The sequence below is a fragment of the Rhinatrema bivittatum genome, chromosome 3 (assembly GCF_901001135.1).
Source record: "Rhinatrema bivittatum chromosome 3, aRhiBiv1.1, whole genome shotgun sequence".
In the NCBI taxonomy this organism is placed as follows: Eukaryota; Metazoa; Chordata; class Amphibia; order Gymnophiona; family Rhinatrematidae; genus Rhinatrema; species Rhinatrema bivittatum.
The window spans coordinates 370,472,059-370,493,142 of NC_042617.1; the positions used below are offsets into that span (position 1 = coordinate 370,472,059).

The window sequence follows — 21,084 nt, forward strand, 5'->3', positions numbered from 1 at the left end:
CGTGTCTGTGCCGTCCAGCGGCCGCGCTTAACGGGATCCTGGGGTGGTGGGCGAGCGGCCGTCATCTTGCAGCAAAAATGAGGGACCCGAGCTGCTGCCTCCGTTGGTGCGAAAACATCGGGAGAGGGAAGGGGTTCTGGATGAGGTGAGAGAGGAAGGGAAGATGAGAGGGGATGGAAGGAAAACGGAAGAGGATATGAGTGATGTTCTGGAGCACATCAAAAGAAGGCATGGAGGAGGGCTGAGGGAGAGGGAAGGGTTGTGGATGAGGTGAGAGGGGAAGGAAAGGGAAGATGAGAGGGGATGTCAGGAAAAGGGAAGAGGATATTATGGGGGGGGGGGGGGGGAGGAGGGAGTTGGACGGGAGGAACGTCGAGAGTTCTGACCGACGTAGGAGTGAGTCACATAGCATAGTGACTGAGAGGGGACGGGAGGGAATGAGAGGGAGGGATGGGATTGGGAGAGGGTGGGGTGTGACTGGGATTGAGAATGAGGGGGGAAGTGAGAGTGAGGGAAGGGGGATTCAGTGAGAGGGGAGGGAGGCAGTGGGAGAAAGAGGGTGAATAAGACTGAGGGAAGGGAGTTTGAGTGGGGGCAGGGGAGGGATGGGAGGTGAGTGGAGGAAGGGGGTGAGTGACCGAGGGGGAGGAGGATCAGTGACCGACGTGAATGGGAGAGGGGAAGGGGGAGTGAGGGAGAAGAAATGTAGAAGAGTGCAGTTTCCGAAAACCGAACCAAAAAAAGTTTTAAAATAGCCTGTTTCGGGCTTAACGGCTTGTACATATATATTAAGGGATCATCATTTATTTTATAGGTAATGTAAAAGACATAGAAACATAGAAACATAGAAATGACGGCAGAAGAAGACCAAACGGCCCATCCAGTCTGCCCAGCAAGCTTCACACATTTTTTCTCTCATACTTATCTGTTTCTCTTAGCTCTTGGTTCTATTTACCTTCCTCCCCCACCATTGAAATATCTAGCTTGATTAGTTCGGGGTAGTAACCGCCGCAATAAGCAAGCTACACCCATGCTTATTTGTTTTACCCAGACTATGTTATACAGTCCTTATTGGTTGTTTTTCTTCTCCCCTGCTGTTGAAGCAGGGAGCTATGCTGGAAATGCGTGATGTATCAGTCTTCTCCCATGCCGTTGAAGCAGAGAGCCATGCTGGATATGCATCGAAAGTGAAGTATCAGATACATTTGGTTGGGGTAGTAACCGCCGTAACAAGCCAGCTACTCCCCGCTTTGTGAGTGCGAACCCTTTTTTCTTCTCCCCTGTCGTTGAAGCAGAGAACTATGCTGTATATGCACAGCTACTGCTGGTAGCTGTGGTAGACCAACAGTGACTGCTGTGTTGCTGGTCACAGTTAATGTCAGCAGAAGGAAGTGTGGGCTGCTGGTATCTTGGACTCTTCCCCAAAAAATCCTAACTCCAAACATAATATATTTTTTGTGGCACACACAGATGAAACTGTTTGTTTATTTATTTATTTATTTATTTATTTTGAGAGTACAGAGATTAAGTATGACAGCATAGTAGAATTATTATTCAGTGCAATGGAAAGAAAAGTGAGCGGACCATGACATATTGCTTTACGTTATCTCCTTAAATATTTAGCTTTTCATCATGTAAAGGTATGTATCAAGAGGAAAGATAAAGGATGTGTCAGAGCAATGTGAATCGATAAACAAGTTAGCTTTTGCAAGAAAAACCTTATATATTTTCTTTTCTTAGATTTGATGCTTGAATCAAAAACTGATGTCAGATAAGATCCACTGAATAAGTGCTATAAAGCAGCTGCATTACTTATAGCCCTTAATGCTAAATCATTTTGTCTATTTGCTCTTTTTCTATGTAGATCTTATTCATAACTCTGTGCTTTGAAAAAAAAAATTCTATTTTCATATTTTTGTTATGTACTTTTTATTATAATTACATGGCTTATTTAAATATATCCTTCCCAAATCTTATGCTTCGGTTCTTTGTATTGTATGACTTTATTCATACTTTAGAGCAGTGGTTCTCAACCCTGTCCTGGGGACCCCCCCAGCCAGTCGGGTTTTCAGGATATCCACAATGAATATGCATGAGAGACAATTTGCATGTTATGGAGGCAGTGTATGCAAATTGTCTCTCATGCATATTCATTGTGGATATCCTGAAAACCCGACTGGCTGGGGGGGTCCCCAGGACAGGGTTGAGAACCACTGCTTTAGAAGTATCTGGCTGATTCTAGCACCAGTTTTTATGATACCAGCAGGGTAGTCCTCGGATTTTTTGAGAGCAAGGGTGGTTTTATTAAAAAAAAAAAAAAAATAGTAGTGGGTTGGGGGGGGGGGGGGTGTGTTTCTGAACTTCTCTCTACATCCTCACGCCCCTCGCCTTCCGTGGTGTGGGCCTGCCTTACCTTCCCCACTCCCAGCAGTCTCTTGCTTTCTGTGTCCGTAGAGGAAGAGAACCCTTTCTCTTTGGTCCGCATGGGCCGCTGATCCTGTCTTCATGTAACCCCTGAGCTGATATCCCTTGCTTGGAAGTCCAAGGGCCCACCATTCAATCTGGGATGTACAATGTCTTCTCAGTCCCTCTCCTCTTCTTGCAGGGGACCTTCAGGTTCCTTCACCAAAAAAAAGGAATAAACCCTTCTACTGGGGAGGTTCCGTGCAGACACTAGTGAGGAGAGGTTTGGGTTTTACCCCTTCATGTGGGAGCTGCAGACGATGTGTGTTTAGCTGTTTATCATCCTTAAGCACAATCAATCCTCATGGATTTTTAGTTAGCCTCACTAGAGGGTAGGCATTCTCTGTCCCTTGCCCTTTTAGTTTTCCTAATTATTAAAGGGAGTGCAGTTTGTTTATCCCTTGAGGATCTGCCTGCTAGTGGAGTCAGTTCCTGTGTTGTTTTATTATTTTAGTCCACCTTTGGAGAATTCCCTGCAAGGCCATCTTACACAGGACTACGGAAGAAAACATAAAACAAATTACAGGCGCTCCAAAATGCTGTTGCCAGAACAATCATAGGCAGCAAAAATGGGAATATGCCTCCCCTATTAGTCGCCCTACATAAACTAAGAAGTAGATTTACTTGGCTGTGTTAAAAAAAAAATAAAAGTAAAAAAATACACATTAAGACTGTTAATGCACGTGCGTTAAAAAAAAAAAAGTGAGCATGGTTAGGGAAATTTTGCAATTATCATGCCATGCATTATTTTTTTGTGCAACTTATTTTATCTTATCAGGAGTTATTTTTTCCTTCATGCATTATTTTATTGCACACAAACATCTATGATATAATATATGTGGTAGTATATGCATGCACATTTCGCGTACATTGTTAGTAGCCACTAATCTTGCATCATTCAGTATTAATGTACCCCTTTGCCTGCAAGCCATGAATACAATATTAGCTGAATACAAAGCCATTATATCATTTGAGACATAGCCTATTACCAGCATGTCTTAATCTCCCCCTTACAGTCAGTGCAGCATGTGCCTTCCACACTGTATTTTATCTGAAAGCATGACTTTAGGGAAATGTACATGCATGTGGCATGTGGCATGAGAAAGAAAAGCGATGTGCACAAACACATATGTATTGGCCTGTTACATGCATAACTAGTATTTTACCAAAGCCTTAATATTAATGCTAGTTAGTGTTGTAGAAAGTTATACTACCTTACCTGTGACATCATGTCTACCTGAGCACAAGGTATGCCAACTGGGTACTTGCATAAACTGATAATGGCAACATATTGTTTTACCTAAAACGTAGTTTAACAGCTTATTTTGTGCAGACTATTGACATATTACTTGTGAGTCCCAGCTCCATTGAGCTTACTAGATTCATGTTAGGAACTGAAGAGACTTTTCCTTTTGTGGAAATGTTTTTTGCCTGGTTCCAGGATAACAGTTATTCTCATAGAATATCTTTTAACAGATGTACTGATAGATATGTATAGATAAATGTTTGGCAGGACACATGTTAGAGAGGTGCACTATTACAAGGCAGACACACAGCTCCATGGCATACGCAATAAACACATACCTAGTAGCCAACCATGGCTATATCTTCTGTCCTCAAACTATTCACAAACTGCTAATTGCTGAAGGATATAGGAATCGTGTGCAGCTCCTGGGTACCTGGCCACAACGCTGAGAATGCACATTTGTGCTTCACATACCACTTCTACAAAGAGAGAGTAGATGAGCTTACGGTTGCATTAGAGCTCCTTTCTTTGATGGGGTGGAATGAGGGCTACATGGGTGCAGTCTATAACTCTTAGAGCATTTGGGAACTGTGCCATGGCATAGAAACTTCTCTGCGAGGCCTGCAATTGCTGTCTTTTAGTAGGGAATCAAATATAAGTATGAATGTGGCTGTGTATGGTTCACAGTACCTGGTGCAAGCACCCAGAAGAAGATGCCTGTGACATACCCTTACAATACCCGCAGTTGTTTTGAATGATCTCTATGCTATGAAATGTAAGGAGCTCAACAGTTTCACCAGATCTAGTATTTTATTTATTTATTTATCATTTCTTATAAACCGCACAACAAGATTCCAGATCCTGCCAGAGTGGTTTACAATTAAAACCACAATAAAAATATACATTCAACGTAATCATATGCATAAACAGTAAAACACCTCCATTATAACATGAGGAAGCAAGACGGCCCTTCGCTTCTCCCCCTCCTAAATACCCCCATACAAATCACACGGACAATTTAATGGCATAAAAATCTTAGGCCGCAGTTTATTAACCATAACACATAAAAAATAACCCGAGCCACTAATAATTAATACAATCGTCCAAACCTACCCCAATCCTTCACCCCCCCCCCCCCACGCCCCATTCCTCTTCACTTACCACCATGGCAGAATGGTAAGACTTCGGTATCCCCCCCTCCCCCGCGCTCACCCCGCCTCGTCTCCAGCGAGGGTAAGCATTCGGCCTGAGCATCGGCCCCATCTTGCTCTTTAGGCCTTCCCGTGTAGCGGCCCCAAAACTACACGGGCATTTTTGCACCCCCACCTCCACATTGTTTCCCCCTCTCCCCCATACCCCCAAACAAATCAAATGCTGGCTCGGGTTTTTCCGCCACAAACGAAGGCAAAGATACTTTGTCTTCGTTCCCCCCCACTGCGGCCTTCCTACTGAACTTGCTGCTCAAGCCCTTCCTCTAAGGCATTATTATACAAATCCATGCCGACATCCGACAAGTGTACTCCATCCCCCAAAAAGAATCCCCCCAACGTACTCCAAGACCACTCGTGTCGGATCCAAAACCCACCCTGTTGTACCACCCATTTCCCAATTTGCCTATTCACTTTTTTCACCCCATTCTTCCAAACCCGCTCATCCCTATGTTTGATCCGAATAATAATCTCTGACCAGCCGACTTTCATCCCCGGCCAGAGATTCATTATGCGTGCCAAATCCTTCCGCATAATGCCAATCAGCTTCCGACAGGACAATTTGCCTACGTCATTACCCCCCAAGTGTATAATTAAAACACTCGGATGCCCCCGACTACTCACTTTATCTAGCAGAAAAGGCAGCAAGTCCTCCCATCCCATTCCATTCCCCCTTTCCCAAACCACTGCACTCTCCAACGATCCTTATTCAGATTCAAGTTCTCTCCGCAAGGACGCTTTGATGCTCGCCGCTTCGCCCGGTGCACAAAAGAGTGGCCCACTATCCAGGCACAGTCGCGGAAACGTTCCACCCCAGCCGCGTCTGTAATGCAAAAAACCCGCATTAATTACCCGGATATCTGCCACCGCGACCAGCCTTATGTCCGCATGTAAGACCGAAAAACCTCCGATTTCCAATGTCCCAACTGTTTGATCCTACCATCTGGCCACCCTAATTCTGCAGCCGTCGTTGCCGCCCCTATGCGAAACGAATGCGTCGTGTACCGCCTCGTGTCCCACCCTAAGCTGTCAACTGTTTTGGACAACACCCTGGCAAACTGAAAAATCGTTAATGCCTCTCCATTCTTATGCATTAAAAACTGCCCCTTCCCCTCAGGCCTGACCCTTACAAATGCCAAAGCGGTTCTTACAGGACACACGCGTATGTCCTGCGCCTTGACTAACGAAATCCATACCCCTCTTCCCCATTGGTCCGTCTTGGAATGACGAATCCGAATCCGAACCAAATCCTCGTACACCCAAACGTCCTGAACCCCCAAACCATGCCCTCCCACCGCTCTTTTGGACCGTGCCGCAATTTCGCTTACCCTCAATGCTCCAAAAAAGGCAAACGAAAAAGCTACTCGAAATAACAAAACTTCATACGCAGAGTGACAAACCTCACCCAAACGTTCCACCAAGGCAACCAAATCCTCGTATCTGATCGGCAGCCGCCGGTCACGTCGTTGCCGATACCCTCTCCCCCACCCTTTTAACATCCTCCGAACAAAGAAGCTACTAGTAGGATCTTTTTCGCCTGCTAACTTCTGGAAAAACACGAAACCGGTCAACTGGCAACGCACCGACCCCAATGTGTACCCCACGCTCCTAGCCCATGATATGTACTGCCCAATCTCCGAATCCCCAACTGCCCCCTTAGTCCAGCCTCTTCCCCGCAAAAACCGAACAACTGCTCCTCTACCAGACAGGTAAGAGTTCCACGTGGACGGCACCAACGATCGACGAATCATCTCCCAGGCGTCAACTTGATGAGCTGCCACAGGTGCTCCGGAAATATCTCTCCCTGAAACGAAGCATGGGGCGCCGCGGCCCGGCAGACGTCCCACTTGAAACGAGAAAGAGCATCCGCAATCAAGTTCACGTTCCCCGGTACATGCCGCGCCCGTATTGTCACGTTCCAAGCTAAACACAGAAAAACCATTTCCCTCAACAAACCTGATACCCTTAAACACTTAGCCGCCAGCTTGTTTACTACCTGCACCACGCCTAAGTTATCACACCACCAAACTAATCTCCTATTTTGCAGATCTGTCCCCCAAATCGTCAAAGCCACCACTATGGGAAAAAGTTCTAATAACGTGATATTTTTTGTCACACCATCTGTCACCCAGTCCCTAGGCCACGCTTCTGCACACCACCTCCCCTGGAAATATAATCCGAATCCGCAGGACCCTGCCGCATCGGAAAATAGCTCCAGTTCTTCATTTGAAACTTCGTCTTCCTGCATCACCCTCACTCTGTTGAATCCCACCAAAAATCTGTCCCATACTACCAATTCCTCTTTCATATCTCTTGTTACTCTAATGTAGTGGTGCCCCGCTTTGACCCCGACCGTTCTATTGGACAATCTACGCAGGAAGGCTCTTCCAACCGGGATAACCCTGCAAGCAAAATTTAACGATCCTATCAAGGACTGCAACTGTCTCAACGTCACCTTTTTTGCTCCTCGAACTGTTCTAACCAACTCATGCAGCCTGTGAACTTTGTCCACCGGTAACCGGCACATCATGTCAACCGAATCTAATTCAATGCCAAGAAAAGTAAGTCTCGTGACCGGCCCCTCAGTCTTGTCATGAGCAATCGGTACTCCCAACTCCGTAGTCACCTCCAAAAAACCCTGCAACTGCCGCTTACAGTCCTCGGAGTCACTCGACCCGACGAACAAGAAATCATCCAGGTAATGCAATACCCTATCGCAACGATTATGCTGAATAGTAACCCATTGCAAAAATGTGCTAAACGCTTCGAAAAAAGCGCAAGAAACTGCGCAACCCATCGGCAAACAACGATCAATGAAGTAACCCTTGTCGAAATAAAAACCCAGCAACGGAAAACACGATGGATGAATCGGGAGCAACCGAAAAGCCGCCTCTACATCCGCCTTAGCCATAAGTGCCCCTTTTCCCGCTCGTCGTACTAAATCAATGGCCTCTTCAAACAATGCATACTTCACCGTACACTCCCCCTTTGGGATAAAATCATTGACCGACGATCCCTTAGGATGGGACAAATTCAGTATCAACCTGTATTTCCCCACCGCCTTCTTCGGGATGACCGCCAACGGTGACAAATGCATTAACTCGAAAGGCTTATCCCCAAACGGTCCCAAAATTCTACCCAACTTAACTTCTTCCCATAATTTGACCCTTGCCACGTCCTCTAACTTGTATGCCGATCTGGCGTTCCTTGCCCTTCCCCCATATCCCGGTCCTTCATAAGGAATCTTAAAACCATCCTTAAAACCGTTCCCTAACAAGGTGCCTGCTTGCACATTAGGATAAGCTTGCAAATACCCCAGTAAGACCTGTACCACGATGGGGGAGGCCGCCTTTTGAAATATCCCTTCACAGTTTAATACCCTTGCCAATGGCTGGTTTCTGCCCCTGCCCACACTTTGTTGCCGGGTGGGCTCCTCCACACGCAGAACATGCGTGCCGAAACTTGCACTCCGGGAACAAACAATTGAGCTTGTTGAAACGCCAGCACACGTCTCCAATGTTTCCCGCTGCCGTACTCCCCCCTTCGCTCCGTCGGGGCACCCCGGGGCTACGAAAGGAATGCGCTCTGGCCCCCACTGCTACTGCCCCGCTACCTCCCGTCCCTCCCGCACAGCTTACTGCTCCACTTTTTACGCTTCCCGCCCCCTTATTGGTCATCTGTGTTAACCACAGATGGATATCCTGTGTACCCCAGGTCATAAACTTATTTCCTGCCATCTTATCCCTAAACTTTTCATCATAGTTGAGCCAAGCCCAACCCTCATAATCTCTGAAAGCGCCTAATATGCTGTCCGCATAAGACAGCAAAGCACCGTACTGAGTGTTATCAAAATGGCTCACTACACTCGCCAATCTCAAAAAACCCCGAACCCAATTTACTATATTTTTTGATATTTTTGGACCCTTTTTAACTCCCTTACCTTTCTTTTTTCCCTTCTTATTTTTTCTACGCCCCCCGCGTCTCCCTTCGAGCAATTTAAAGATATCCACAAATCTTCTCCTACGAATCCTTTTCACCAATCTCTTTGGCACTTCCTCCCATAATTCTGTTAATGAGGCCAGCGCAGGATGACCCATGTCCTGACCTGGACCGTCGCCCAGCACCAATCTAATTACCCTGTGCCCGCTACTGGAACTAGTAGACGAAGACGATGCGCTAGCGGAACTAAGGCTCCTCCCTCTTTTCTTTTTCTTAACGGGGCTCAGATCTTTCCCCGCCCTAACCCTTACGGGCTTACCTCTGGCCGCTCCAGACGTTCCAGCCTCGCCGCTGTATAAGGCTCCAGCGCCTGGCTCTGGCTCAGCTCCCAGCCGCTGCTCGTCCTGCCCTCTCTGGAACACCTCGCGCCGGGCCTCCACTTCCCGCTCTCTCCACGACTCATGTCTGGAAGGGCCTGCCTCCTCCTCTCCCTCCGCACCTGAAAAAGATCCCAGAGCCCTACCCCCCACACCCAAAGCTCCTCCCAGGTTCAGATCTGGCACCAAATCCGGGACATCCCCTGCACCTGAGCCGCTGACGGCCGCAAGGCCCCATGGAGCTCCTGCTAACCGCCCCCCATGCCCAAAAGCGCCCCTAAAGCGCTCGAGGCCGATCGTCCCCGGATCTTCTATGTCTCTACCTAGGCAAGTTCTAATAATATCTGCGACAGCTGAGAAAGGAATGAGAACTTCCTCCCCACCCTGCCCCCCCACAGTCATCCCCGATGCGCTGGTAGGCCCCGCTCCTTCGCTGCCAGCCGCCGGGTACATTGGGACAGGCGACGCTGCCCGCTGACCAACATACTGCCCCGATCCGGTATTCGGATCTATCGGTAAACCCTGCCCGCTACCAGAACGAGAAACGCCGGACCGCGCTCCCGCTCTGCCAGCACTCGCCCCTTAGCCCTGCTGACTCCATGCCTCGGCTCAGGGCTCCTCCCCCTGCTGGCTCGCGCGCGCCGCGCTACCGCCGGAGCAACGGGGCTCACGAGCTGCACGCCGCCTGCACGCGCCCTGGACCTCCTAGGCTTCCCGCTAACCCCCGCACCGGTGAGGACAGCCTCCCCCCTTCCCCCGGCTGCCCCGGGAGTCAAATCCGCCGCCACAGGGCGAACCCCACCTCCCCGCGCGCATCTGGCCGATCCTAGGGCCCCCAGGCTCAGCGAACCTGCGCAGGGGAAGGCCGACGGCGAACGGGGAACAAAACCAACCCCATGGAAGGGATCCCGAGCCATGACATCCGCCTCACAATCCGGCTCCGCCCCGCTCTCCCCGGACTCCGAGACCAGCAGCGGGGAACACGAAGGGAAATGAAACGCCGCGAGGAAGCCATAAAAGGGCCCACACCCCCCCCGCCGCAGCGCCGTCGAACGCGCCCCCAGGAAAGGAACCCTTGCCGAAAGGCCAACGGTAGGAAGGAGGGCCAGTGACCCCAGCAAACTCACCGCAGACCCCTGACCGGGGGGGCACGCTTGACACCACCGCGTCCACGGGCCTCCCGACCTTGCTTTTTTTTTATTTTTTTTTTTTATATTTAATGGCGTTCCAACCGCACCTGCAATAAACCCGCGCACCGAACCTAACGCTGTAGTTGATCAGCACCCACGGCGAAAGCAAAATTCTGCTGCTCGCTTCGAGGTTGCTGCTCAACTGCCAACGTTCTCTCAGCTACCCCACTACTTTGAAGACCCAACAACCAATGACAATGCAGCAATTCAAAATTGTTGCCATTGCCTTGGTTTGTTATCCCCCTCCCCCCACCAACGTCTCTCCCTTCCCTGCCTCATGCTCCCTGCCTTTTCCTCCCATGTTAAAATCCGCAGCGCAAGCTTGCGCTGCTTCCTAAAATAACATATGACATTTAATAACACTTCAAATCTAGACCCGTCCTAATCAGTAAGGACCACTTTCAAAATTAAAATATATAAAGACCCAGACTATGATGGAAAAAGCCAGGCCTTTACCTTTTTTTCTAAAACTGAGATAATTCAATTCCACTCTCCCCATGTATCTGACTAAAAAGTATCACTCAACAAGAAACCTTCACTCAAGTTAACAGCAGCTAGTCTCCCTGCCCCTCAAAAACAATCCAACTAACAAAAAAATATAAAAAACAAACAAACTAGGTCCAGAGTCTTCTCAATTGCAGCACCAGATCTATGGAATGTGTTTCTCTCCTAAAGGATGACTTAGGCTTCCAATGCTAGCTAAAAGCATAGCTGTTTACCCAGCAGATTGACATCCTCTCTAACATATTCCCCTGATTGACACTCAAGCTATATCACTCAAATACTAGGAAACAGAGAGACTTGAGAAATGTCCATGATCACTAAACCATACCCCCATTGGTATTGATATACATAGTAAGACTGTTCATATAAACTCTTGTGATACCCTCTCCTACAGTTATTAATGTAAACCGTTTGACTGTTCATGGAAACCATTGTTATAATTGTATTTCGGAGTGATGGCCTGCGCCGCCTCCCTCAGTTATTTAATGTAAACCGTTTGACTATTCATGTAAACTGGCGGGGGTGGAAGGGAAATAGAACCAAAGAGCTAAGAGAAACAGATAAGTATGAGAAAAAAATGTGTGAAGCTTGCTGGGCAGACTGGATGGGCCGTCATTTCTATGTTTCTATGTTTCTATGTAACTGTTGTTATTTCTGTAAACGGGAGTGAAGGCCAGCGCTAAACTTCGGTATATAAAAACATACAAATAAATAAATAAATACACTACATTGCAGGCAAATTTGATAATAATGTAATGCCTCCCTATCCACTTTGCAATGTAATGCCATATTGTAATACAACCTAATACTACCTCATTGTAAGGTATCTCAGTGTAATGTAACTGTTGATCTACCCTACCACACTGCAATCTTCCTAAAGCAGCCTTGTAATGAAATACCCCCTAATCTTTTTCTAATCTTTCACAATGTAATCTGCCTTGAAGTGACTAACTAGCCATGAAAGGCAGAATAGAATTATTAAATTAAATTAAATCTGAATGTAATTAATATCCATGCTCTTACCACTATGGATCCTCTGTACTTATCTCATGCATTTTTTTTTTAACTCCGCTACTATTTTTGTCTCCATCACCTCCTCCAGAAGGGCATTCCAGGAATCTACCACCTTTTTGTTTAATAGAAACATTTCCTGACATTCCTGAGCCTTTCCCCCTCATGATGCCTAGTTCCTGTAGAACTAGGAGTCATCTTCACAATATCACTCCTACTTCTACAGCTTCCCTTCTATTGAAAAAGAAGAAGGTGTAGAACTTGTGTGCTTCTTGATGACCATTAATACCTGTAAGGTATTTAAATGACTGTATCCTATTCCTTCCTGTCTCTCCTCTTCTCCAGATCCTTCAGTCTCACTTCATATGGCTTTTGGTGCAGTCCCCACCTCTTTGATTGCCTTTCTCTGAAGCGCCTTTAGCCTGTCTCTAGCCTTTTTGAGATATGGTTTCCAGAACTGAACACAATATTCAGACGAGGTATTGCCAGTGACCTGTATAGGGGCATTATAATCACCTTTATTTTCCCGATTTCCTTTTACCACTACTCTCTCTTGTCCATTACTCAACCAGTTTTTAATCCAGTCCACCACCTTGCATTCCATCCCAGAATGCTCAGTTTATAAGCCTCCTGTGGAGGAAAATATCAAAACCTCTGCTGAAATCCCAAGTAAATCACATCCAGTGCATGTTCTTATCTAATTCTCTGGTCATCTAATTAAAAAAAAATCATTCAGCTCTGTTTGACATGATCTCCCTCTGGTCATTGATGCCTTTGGGGAGCATTCACATAGTGATAGCAGCAGATGATCAACGATGCCAGCATATCTTCTAAATCATGGAAAATATGGGATTTTATGACATCATTGATTGCTCTGCTACTGCAACACAAAATGAAGAATCCCAGCGGCAGCAGTAAGAGCTCTTCCACCTAGGTCTAACCTTGTTGTTCAGGCAGAAAGGTTTTTTTTTAAACCTGACTCTCCAATAAGATATCTTCAGTTTGTTTGGAAGGGCCTTCACTTTTAAAATTATTTTGTCACATAGATGATGACAGGTTGCCTGTATGTTTTGTCTGCACTATTTTAGCTAAAGGTATATCCCAGCAGTCAGCTATGTAAGTTTGGCCACCAAGTCAGTTTTGTTGTCTTCCCTCTTTGATTTTCTATCATTCTGGGTAGATGAACCAACAAGTTCCCATACGTAAACCAATATTCCGACCAATGCCTACTACTCCCCAACCCAACCCCTATCTTTTTCCCAGCCTGTCATCCCTAATCTCACTGCTGCCCTCTATATCTCTCCAAGCATGCTTAAATTCTGTCATAGAACTGACCTCTTCCACATCTGCTGGTAGGCTTTTCGAGGCATTCACCGTCCTCTCTGAAAAAGTATTTCATTATATTTGCTGAGAATGTCCCTTCTTCCAGTTTCATATCATGACTCTTGGCTTTTCCTTTATGTGAAACTGTACCTTTCTATAGTTTATGGAGGCCTGCTACATATTTGAATGTTACTATCATGTTCCTTCCTTCTTTTTCTTTTTAATTCAAATCAATAAATTTGTAATATTTTAAGCCTCTGGTGTTTGGTTTGTGTTGCAGGCTTTGAACTGCTTCCATCCTTTCAGTGTCTTCTTAAAGGAATCGTCTCAAGAAATAAACACAGTATTTAAGATGCGGGCTCACCAGTAGGGTAATATAAGGGCAATGATACCTGTTTTCCTGTTGTTATCTGTACTTATGCCTCTGAGAATACTCTTCTTTCCATGCTACTGTATTACATTGACTGACAACGTTTAAAACCTTTGAGAGGTTTACTCCTAGGTCTCTATTCTAATTTTTGTCCTAACTGATGTGGGTAATGGAATTTTGCTCTCTAGTTTGGAATACCCCACTGGTCATTTTATCTTCATCAGAATGGACTCATTGACCACCACACTCTTGAGTTCTGTAGCTCAACTCATTTCTCACCTGATTTATAGCTTTCTCCAGCTCCCATCTTGGCTAGTTTGCTTACCACACTTCCACATGGAAACGGAGGCAAAAACCTTACAGCTAGGTGACATCCATTGTACCACCTTGATCCACTATGTTTGTCACCTCAATAAAGAACTCTATCATCTAATGTGAAATCATGTTGTGCAGAGTCCTGTAATGTATTTTTTCTAGGTGCTGTGCTGTCTTTTTCTTTAATAGTGTTTCCATACTACTGAAATTAAACTGATGGGTTTTAGTTGCCTGCCTCAGCCTGTTCTCCACTTTTCTGTAGTGGACTATTCCTGCTCTCCTCCAATCTCTTGGATGCTCCTCAGTCTCCAAAGACAAACTGAACAAAAATGTAAATGGGTTCAGTCAGTGCTTTCACTTTCTTCAGCTTTTCTCTTTCAGTATTCAGTCAGGTCCCATGACCTTGTCTACTCTCATTTGTGAAAGTACTTCAAGTATTTCCTCCTCTATAAATGGGTTTGTGATCATTTCATAATTATTTATGCTCCCATTTTCTGCCTTAGGTATGTTACCTTCCCTTTCTTTTGCAAATAATGAGCAAAAGAACTTAATTAAATTTCTGCCTTCTGTTTTGGTAGTAATATATAATTGAGGATTTTTCCATTTTACGTCCACGGGATGAACATCTAGTGTGTTTGTCCCATGGAATTTCATTTCTGATCTATGTTTCTCCTTTCGTGACTGGTCAGCTACTTCAAAGCGGATTACATTCAGATATGTAGGTATTTTCCCTGTCCCAGAGAGCTTACAGTCTAAGCTGTGGGATTTACTAAGCCTCAGTACTCTGTACCACTACTTACTGAATCCTGAGGTATTTTCTCCAGCAATCAAACACAGCAGGGCTAAAGACTGCAGCTTATGTGCCCTCAGTGGAGACTGCACTGTGGCAGCTCCACAGCCCGGGCTGCCATCTTTTAAAGAGCTTGATTGGCCAAAACATTGATACTCCCCTGGTATCAGTAAAACCCCTGGGGTCTTGACCCTACTGCCACACCCCTCCCACCCCGTCATTGGAGGGCCCCAGTAGTAGAAAAGATAAAATAAATAGTTTGTAACCTGTCTAGGCCCTTCCCCCTCCCACACCTCATCCTCTTTTAGCAAAAAAAATAATTTCTCTCCACACCCTGAACCTCCCAATCTCCCCTCCTGGGCCAGAACCTCTGTTTTAATGGTGGTCTAGTGGAGCTGGAGCACCTCCTACCACTTCGGGCTCTCATCTGCCATTTTTAAAATGTCACTGGTCAGTTACATGGGGACTTTTGTCCCCATTGTGTGATTTGCATGCAGAACAGCTCATTACCATATGGCATGAGATATTTTAAATACCATGTGTTATAGCTGCGTTAAAGCATTTTCTGTGAAGTAAATACCTAACATAACCCTAGATTCATCAAAATACTATAAATATAGCGGCAATAATTAAAAAAAATAAATAAAATGGGCGTGGTTAGGCTAATTGTAGAGTTAACGCATCACATAGATAAATATCGCAACACACGGCACATTATCACGTCGCACATTATTTGTTTTTAATGCACGCGTATATTATCATGGGTTGTAATGCCCAACCTCGCAGGGTTAGGGAGAAGGAGAGAGAGAAAGTAGCACTCTATGTATCTCCCACTCTAAGAGAGGTACTTTCAACTCAGGGTGTGTTGGGGGGGGGGGGGGGGGGACAGTGTTACAAGGATCTACAGACTCTTGCGGCCTAGGCAGGCCAATGTAACACTGCCCCCTCCCCCAAACTCACCCTGAGTTGAAAGTGCCCCTCTTAAAAGTGGGAGATATATAGAGGTGCAGATTGTGTGCGTCTCTCTCTCTCTCTTTTCCCAGAAGCGTGCCACCCTGGAATGCCCATGCCGCGCCCCTTTTCTGCCTCCTTTATTCTTGACACGTGCACAGGTATGTACACGCTTACTTCCCAGCCTCTTAAAATTCATGTTGCTTGCGCATGGCCCACATACACGTGTATGGGGCCGTTTTTGTTCAAGCAATGCTTTTAAAATCTACCTGTTAAGCATGGAAATCTTGGCTCTGCCCCGCCGCACCTCACACTTCAATGCGCCCCTAGGCTGCCTCTTTTATACACATGTATATGTGTACCCAAACCCTACACTACACGTGTATTTTTGATGTTTATCAAATAGTAATTACAAGCGTATAGGTTACTTTTGCTTGTAAGTCTTTGAAAATTTACTCCAACATAATACATTTTCCATGGCTCCTGAAAGTTTTGGTTTGCACTTAAGTTTTTAAAATATTTTTCCATCCTTGAATGTGTATCTCTGTATATGTGTGGACAAGAATAAACTAGCACTTTAGCAATAAATTCTGTAGATCACTGAAATAATTTGATTTGTGTGTCTTTTTCCTTTTCAGGGTATTCCTCAGAGTTCTTCCTCTACCGAGTGAAAACTGGAACTCCTTGGTGGAAGAGTGGTGTTGTCATCCAGACCCCTTTGCAAACCGGGTTCTTCGTCCTAATGGCAATGATTGCTTTCTTGGCGACACCTATTTGCTGGTGAATTCAAGTAATGAGGGCTATGTGCCAGAAACAAAGGAAGCTCAGTCAGAAAGCCATTCATCTGCCTTGAGGAATGATTCCATGTTGGTAAGTTATTTATGTTGGAGGAACCAGCTAACTGAAAATATAACTGTTATATGCTGTGGCAAAGGATGGTCCATTTTTTGTTTGTTCCGGACCTTTGCCATTGTTACTAACACCTCCTCTCCTCATCATCTACATTGGACACATGCCTTCTGAGCTAAGTTTTATTTTTCAAACTAAATGACTGTAGCATACTTGGCAAAATACTACACAGAGAAACACAAAAATATGATGTGCAAAAAATATAGGGGCAGATTTTCATAGGCTACATGCGTAACCCGAGAAAATCTGCCCCGCGCTTGCCGAGCCTAAGCCCCGGGACGCGCGTATGTCCTGGGGCTCCGAAAAAGGGGCGTTCCGGGGGCGGGGCGTCGACCCGGGGGCATTCCGGGGGTGGGACCGAGGCCTCTGGAACAGGTGCCGTGCCGAGGGATGGTGCGCCAGCAGCTGGCCGGCGTGCGCAACTTAAACGATAACGGTAGGGGGAGGGTTTAGATAGGGCTGGGGGGTGGGTTAGATAGGAGAAGGGAGGGGAAGGTGGGGGGGTGGAGAGAACGGAGGAAGCCTGCGCGGCTCGGTGCACGCAAGTTGCACAATTGTGCACCCCCTTGCGCGCGCCGACCCTGGATTTTATAACATGCCTGCTTGCAGGTTTGGAGATCTGCCCCATAATACAGAAAGTAGGAGAAATGCAAGAACATGCTATTTTGGTGCATAGATATAGGCCTCTTATAAAGGCCAATGCAAATGTTTTTGCCCAATTGTGCCTTCATGATTTCATAGTTAAAGTTTTATGTGTGCAGTTTGTACATTTCACTACATTACAGACATAGAATCCCACCTAGCCTTCTATTGCAAACAATGAGGTCGATGAACTGCTGAATGGAAAACTCTGCAAATGTTGCTTTGCATGCTAAAACCCCAAATAATCTGTGTTGTTTATGATAATGTGCACCATTTTCCATTTCAGCATACAAAGTGCCATTTACAATTTTTTTCCGTCTCACTGAATAAAACTACGCATGTAAGAATATAACATAAGAATTGCCATGCCGGGTCAAACCAAGGTCCATTGAGCCCAGCATCCTTTCTCCATTAGTGGCCAATACAAGTCGCAAGTACCTGGCAGATTCCATAAAGTAGAACTAATTCCTGTTACTCACTCCTAGGGAAAGCAATAGCTTTCTGTAGACTACCTGGCTAATAATGTGTTATGGACTTTTCCTCTAGGAACTTGTCCAAACCTCTTTTAAACTCCGCTATGCAGTCCCCTTGATCATGTCCTCTGGCAACAGATTCCGTAGCTTGATAGTGTGCAAAGTGAAAAAGTACTTTTTACGATCTGTTTTGAATCTGCTGGTTGTTAGTTTCATGGAATATCCCTTTGTATTATTTGAAAGGATAAATAATCATCCTTTATTTTCCCATTCCACCTCACTCATGATTTATAAACTTCTATCATGTCCCCTTTCAGCTGACTCTTTTTCAAGATGAAGAGTCTTAGGCTGCATAGCATCTCATCATAGGAGAGATGTTCTATCCCTTTTATCACTTTTGTCGTTGTCCTCTCCACCTTTTCTAGTTCTGCTATGTTGAGAGCTGCCTACCTGTGGCTCTTTCATGTACAAAAGATGAGGGAAAAGAGGTGGGATAGTGGGCTGGGATTGGGTAATGTATGAGAGCAATATGGGGGGAGTAGAGGTGACATGAGAGAGCCAAGGATTTAAGTAGAAGGGGTTTAAAAGAACAGGGAAAGGCAATAGAGAAAGCCAGGGAGAGAGAGTATGTGTGCAAGAAAGTCATTGGTGACTTGGGGGAGGGTGAAAAAATAGAAATGGTGTTAGGGTGGAGGAGGGGGAGCCTGTGAGAGAACCAGATGGGTGGAAAGGAGAGGGAAGGTGAGGATGGTGTGATAGTCAATGGTAGCGAAGAGAAAGCTAGGGGGGGGGGGGAAGAGGAAGGGTAACAGAGCTAGAAGGGATGATAGGGCACATGGAAGTGGATAGAAGGATGATAGGGGTAGAGGGCGAGAGTCAGAGATGTGATTTGGGGGGGGGGGGGAGAATTTGAGAGAGACACATTAGGGGGGCAGTGCAAGAGGGGATGAATGCTTTTGAGGGAGTGACTTCGAAAGGGTGAATGTTAGGAGTGAGGGGGTGCTTGGTATGTGAGATCCAGAATGGATAATGGTGGGTGTATGCAAGAGAGCCAGAAAGGGTACTGGAGGGGGAAAGGTTAGAGAGCAAGGGCAGGGAGGGGACAGAGGAGACACAACATTACTATATACCCAACTGCAGGCCCTTGTTTCACCGATGGCTTCATCAGAGGATATAAACACTTAAACATATTTCTATCACTGATACAATTATCATATCTTCACAACGTCATCATTATGCATGTATGTTTCACAATTCCAAATGTTATTGATTCATCCAAAATGTCCAACAGATTTGCTTATTTTTAATACTAAAAATAAGCAGTTCTGTTTATATCCCCTGATGAAGCCATCGGCGAAACAAGGGACCATTGTTGGGTATATAGGAATAATGTGGTAGGATACATGTGAATGTGTGGCTGTTTAATCTGTATGTTATGTGTGTGTGTGTGTGTGTGTTTCTTCAAATCTTGTGGAACTGGTGATTTAATTTTAATCTTTACCAATTATGGGGAGATTTTAAGGGAATGATTTGTATATGATTACATTGTATTATACATTTTTAATATTGTTTTGTAATAAAAGGTTAAAGTATGCATATAGGTATTTTGTGGTAATTAGAGTAGTACCTGGTGTTTACCTTCTCTTTTGTATGTTACTGTTGCTGTTACAAGTGTGCAAGCTAGTTTGCTTTAATCAATTTTGTTGTACCTCTTTCTTTATTGATTCTTTAGTAATTATTTGACACTGAAGGTCAGGTCTTATTTAAAATCTCTTTCCTCTGACCAAAGACTGCTTTCTTTATTACATCCTGTAGCCAAAGCAATCCAGGAATAGACAAGCATTTTATCTAAAGCAGCAGTTCAGGCCTGGTGCCACAGGGTGTGCAAACTGTGCAGTTGGACAGGGTAGCACACTTGGTGGGGCGGCGTCGGGAGCAGGGAGAGGACTGTGTTGTTGCTGGTGGACCCAATCCCACTGGCTGCAAAAGAAGTGGAGACCTTTAGTGGGATGGGGTCCACTGGCCGCAGAAGAAGCAGGAGGCCCGTGGTGCTGCCATGGAGCCGATTGCATTGGAGGCAGAAGACATAAGAGCCCCAATGTGCTGCCCATGGACCCGATTCCAACGGTGGCAGAAGCAGGAGGCCCGTCCGGCAACTCCTCCTCATGTGCTAGCCCCATGGTATTCAACACTTGGGTTGCTAGCACTTCTTGTATTCTCAACTTGCGATGTATGAGATGAGAATACAGGAAGTGCTAGCACCGCGAGTGTTGAATTACCTCGGGACCAGCACATGGAGAAGAGCTGCAGAATGGCTGCTCTCCACAAAGAAGGTACAGGCTGGCAGCAGCAGTGGAGGAGGAATGACCCATGGACCCTGACTGCCTGCTCTGCATGTGTGTGTGTGTGAGAGAATGGGAGCTTGCCTGGGATAGGCGGGTGTATGAATGGGAGCCTGCCTGGGATGGGTGGGTGTATGACTGGGAGCCTGCCAGGGTTGCATACGTCTGAATGAGAAGCTGCCTGAGATGGGTGTGTGTGTGTGTGTGAATGAGAGGCTGCCTGTGATGGGGGTGTGAATGGGAGGCGGCCTGGGATTTGAGTGGATGTGAATGAGAGCCTGCCTGGAGTGTGTGCATATAAATAGGAACTTGTCTGGTGTGTGTGTGTGTGTGTGAGAGAGAGAATGGGAGCTGCCTGGGTTGTGTGTGTATGTGTGTGAGAGAGAGAATGGGAGCTGCCTGGGTTGTGTGTGTATACGTGTGTGAGAGAGAGAATGGGAGCTGCCTGGGTTGTGTGTGTATACGTGTGAGAGAGAGGATGGGAGCTGCCTGGGTTGTGTGTGTATACGTGTGAGAGAGAGAATGGGAGCTGCCTGGGTTTGTGTGTGTATACGTGTGAGAGAGAGAATGGGAGCTGCCTGGGTTTGTGTGTGTATGTGTGTGTGAGAGAGAGAATGGGAGCTGCCTGAGTTTGTGTGTGTGTGAGAGAGAGGAATGGGAGCTGCCTGTGTGTGTGTGTGAGAGAGAGAGATAGAGAATGGGAACTGCCTGAGTTTGTGTGTGTGCATACGTCTGAATGAGAAGCTGCCTGAGATGGGTGTGTGTGTGTGTGAATGAGAGGCTGCCTGTGATGGGGGTGTTAATGGGAGGCTGCCTGGGATTTGAGTGGATGTGAATGAGAGCCTGCCTGGAGTGTGTGCATATAAATGGGAGCTTGTCTGGTGGGTGTGTGTGTGTGTGTGTGAGAGAGAGAGAGAATGGGAGCTGCCTGGGTTGTGTGTGTATGTGTGTGAGAGAGAGAATGGGAGCTGCCTGGGTTGTGTGTGTATACGTGTGAGAGAGAGAATGGGAGCTGCCTGGGTTTATGTGTG

General features: G+C 46.1%; 1 protein-coding gene across 3 annotated transcripts in view; it reads left to right on the plus strand.

Annotated features, from left to right (window-relative positions):
• Window positions 1–21,084, plus strand: part of UBE3D (ubiquitin protein ligase E3D) — a 400,519-nt gene that overhangs the window by 71,202 nt on the left and 308,233 nt on the right. For all 3 annotated transcript variants that reach the window (XM_029595535.1, XM_029595537.1, XM_029595536.1), the window contains exon 4: window positions 16,326–16,557. In XM_029595535.1, coding sequence (XP_029451395.1) covers window positions 16,326–16,557 — 232 coding nt within the window. The remainder of the gene's footprint in view (window positions 1–16,325; window positions 16,558–21,084) is intronic.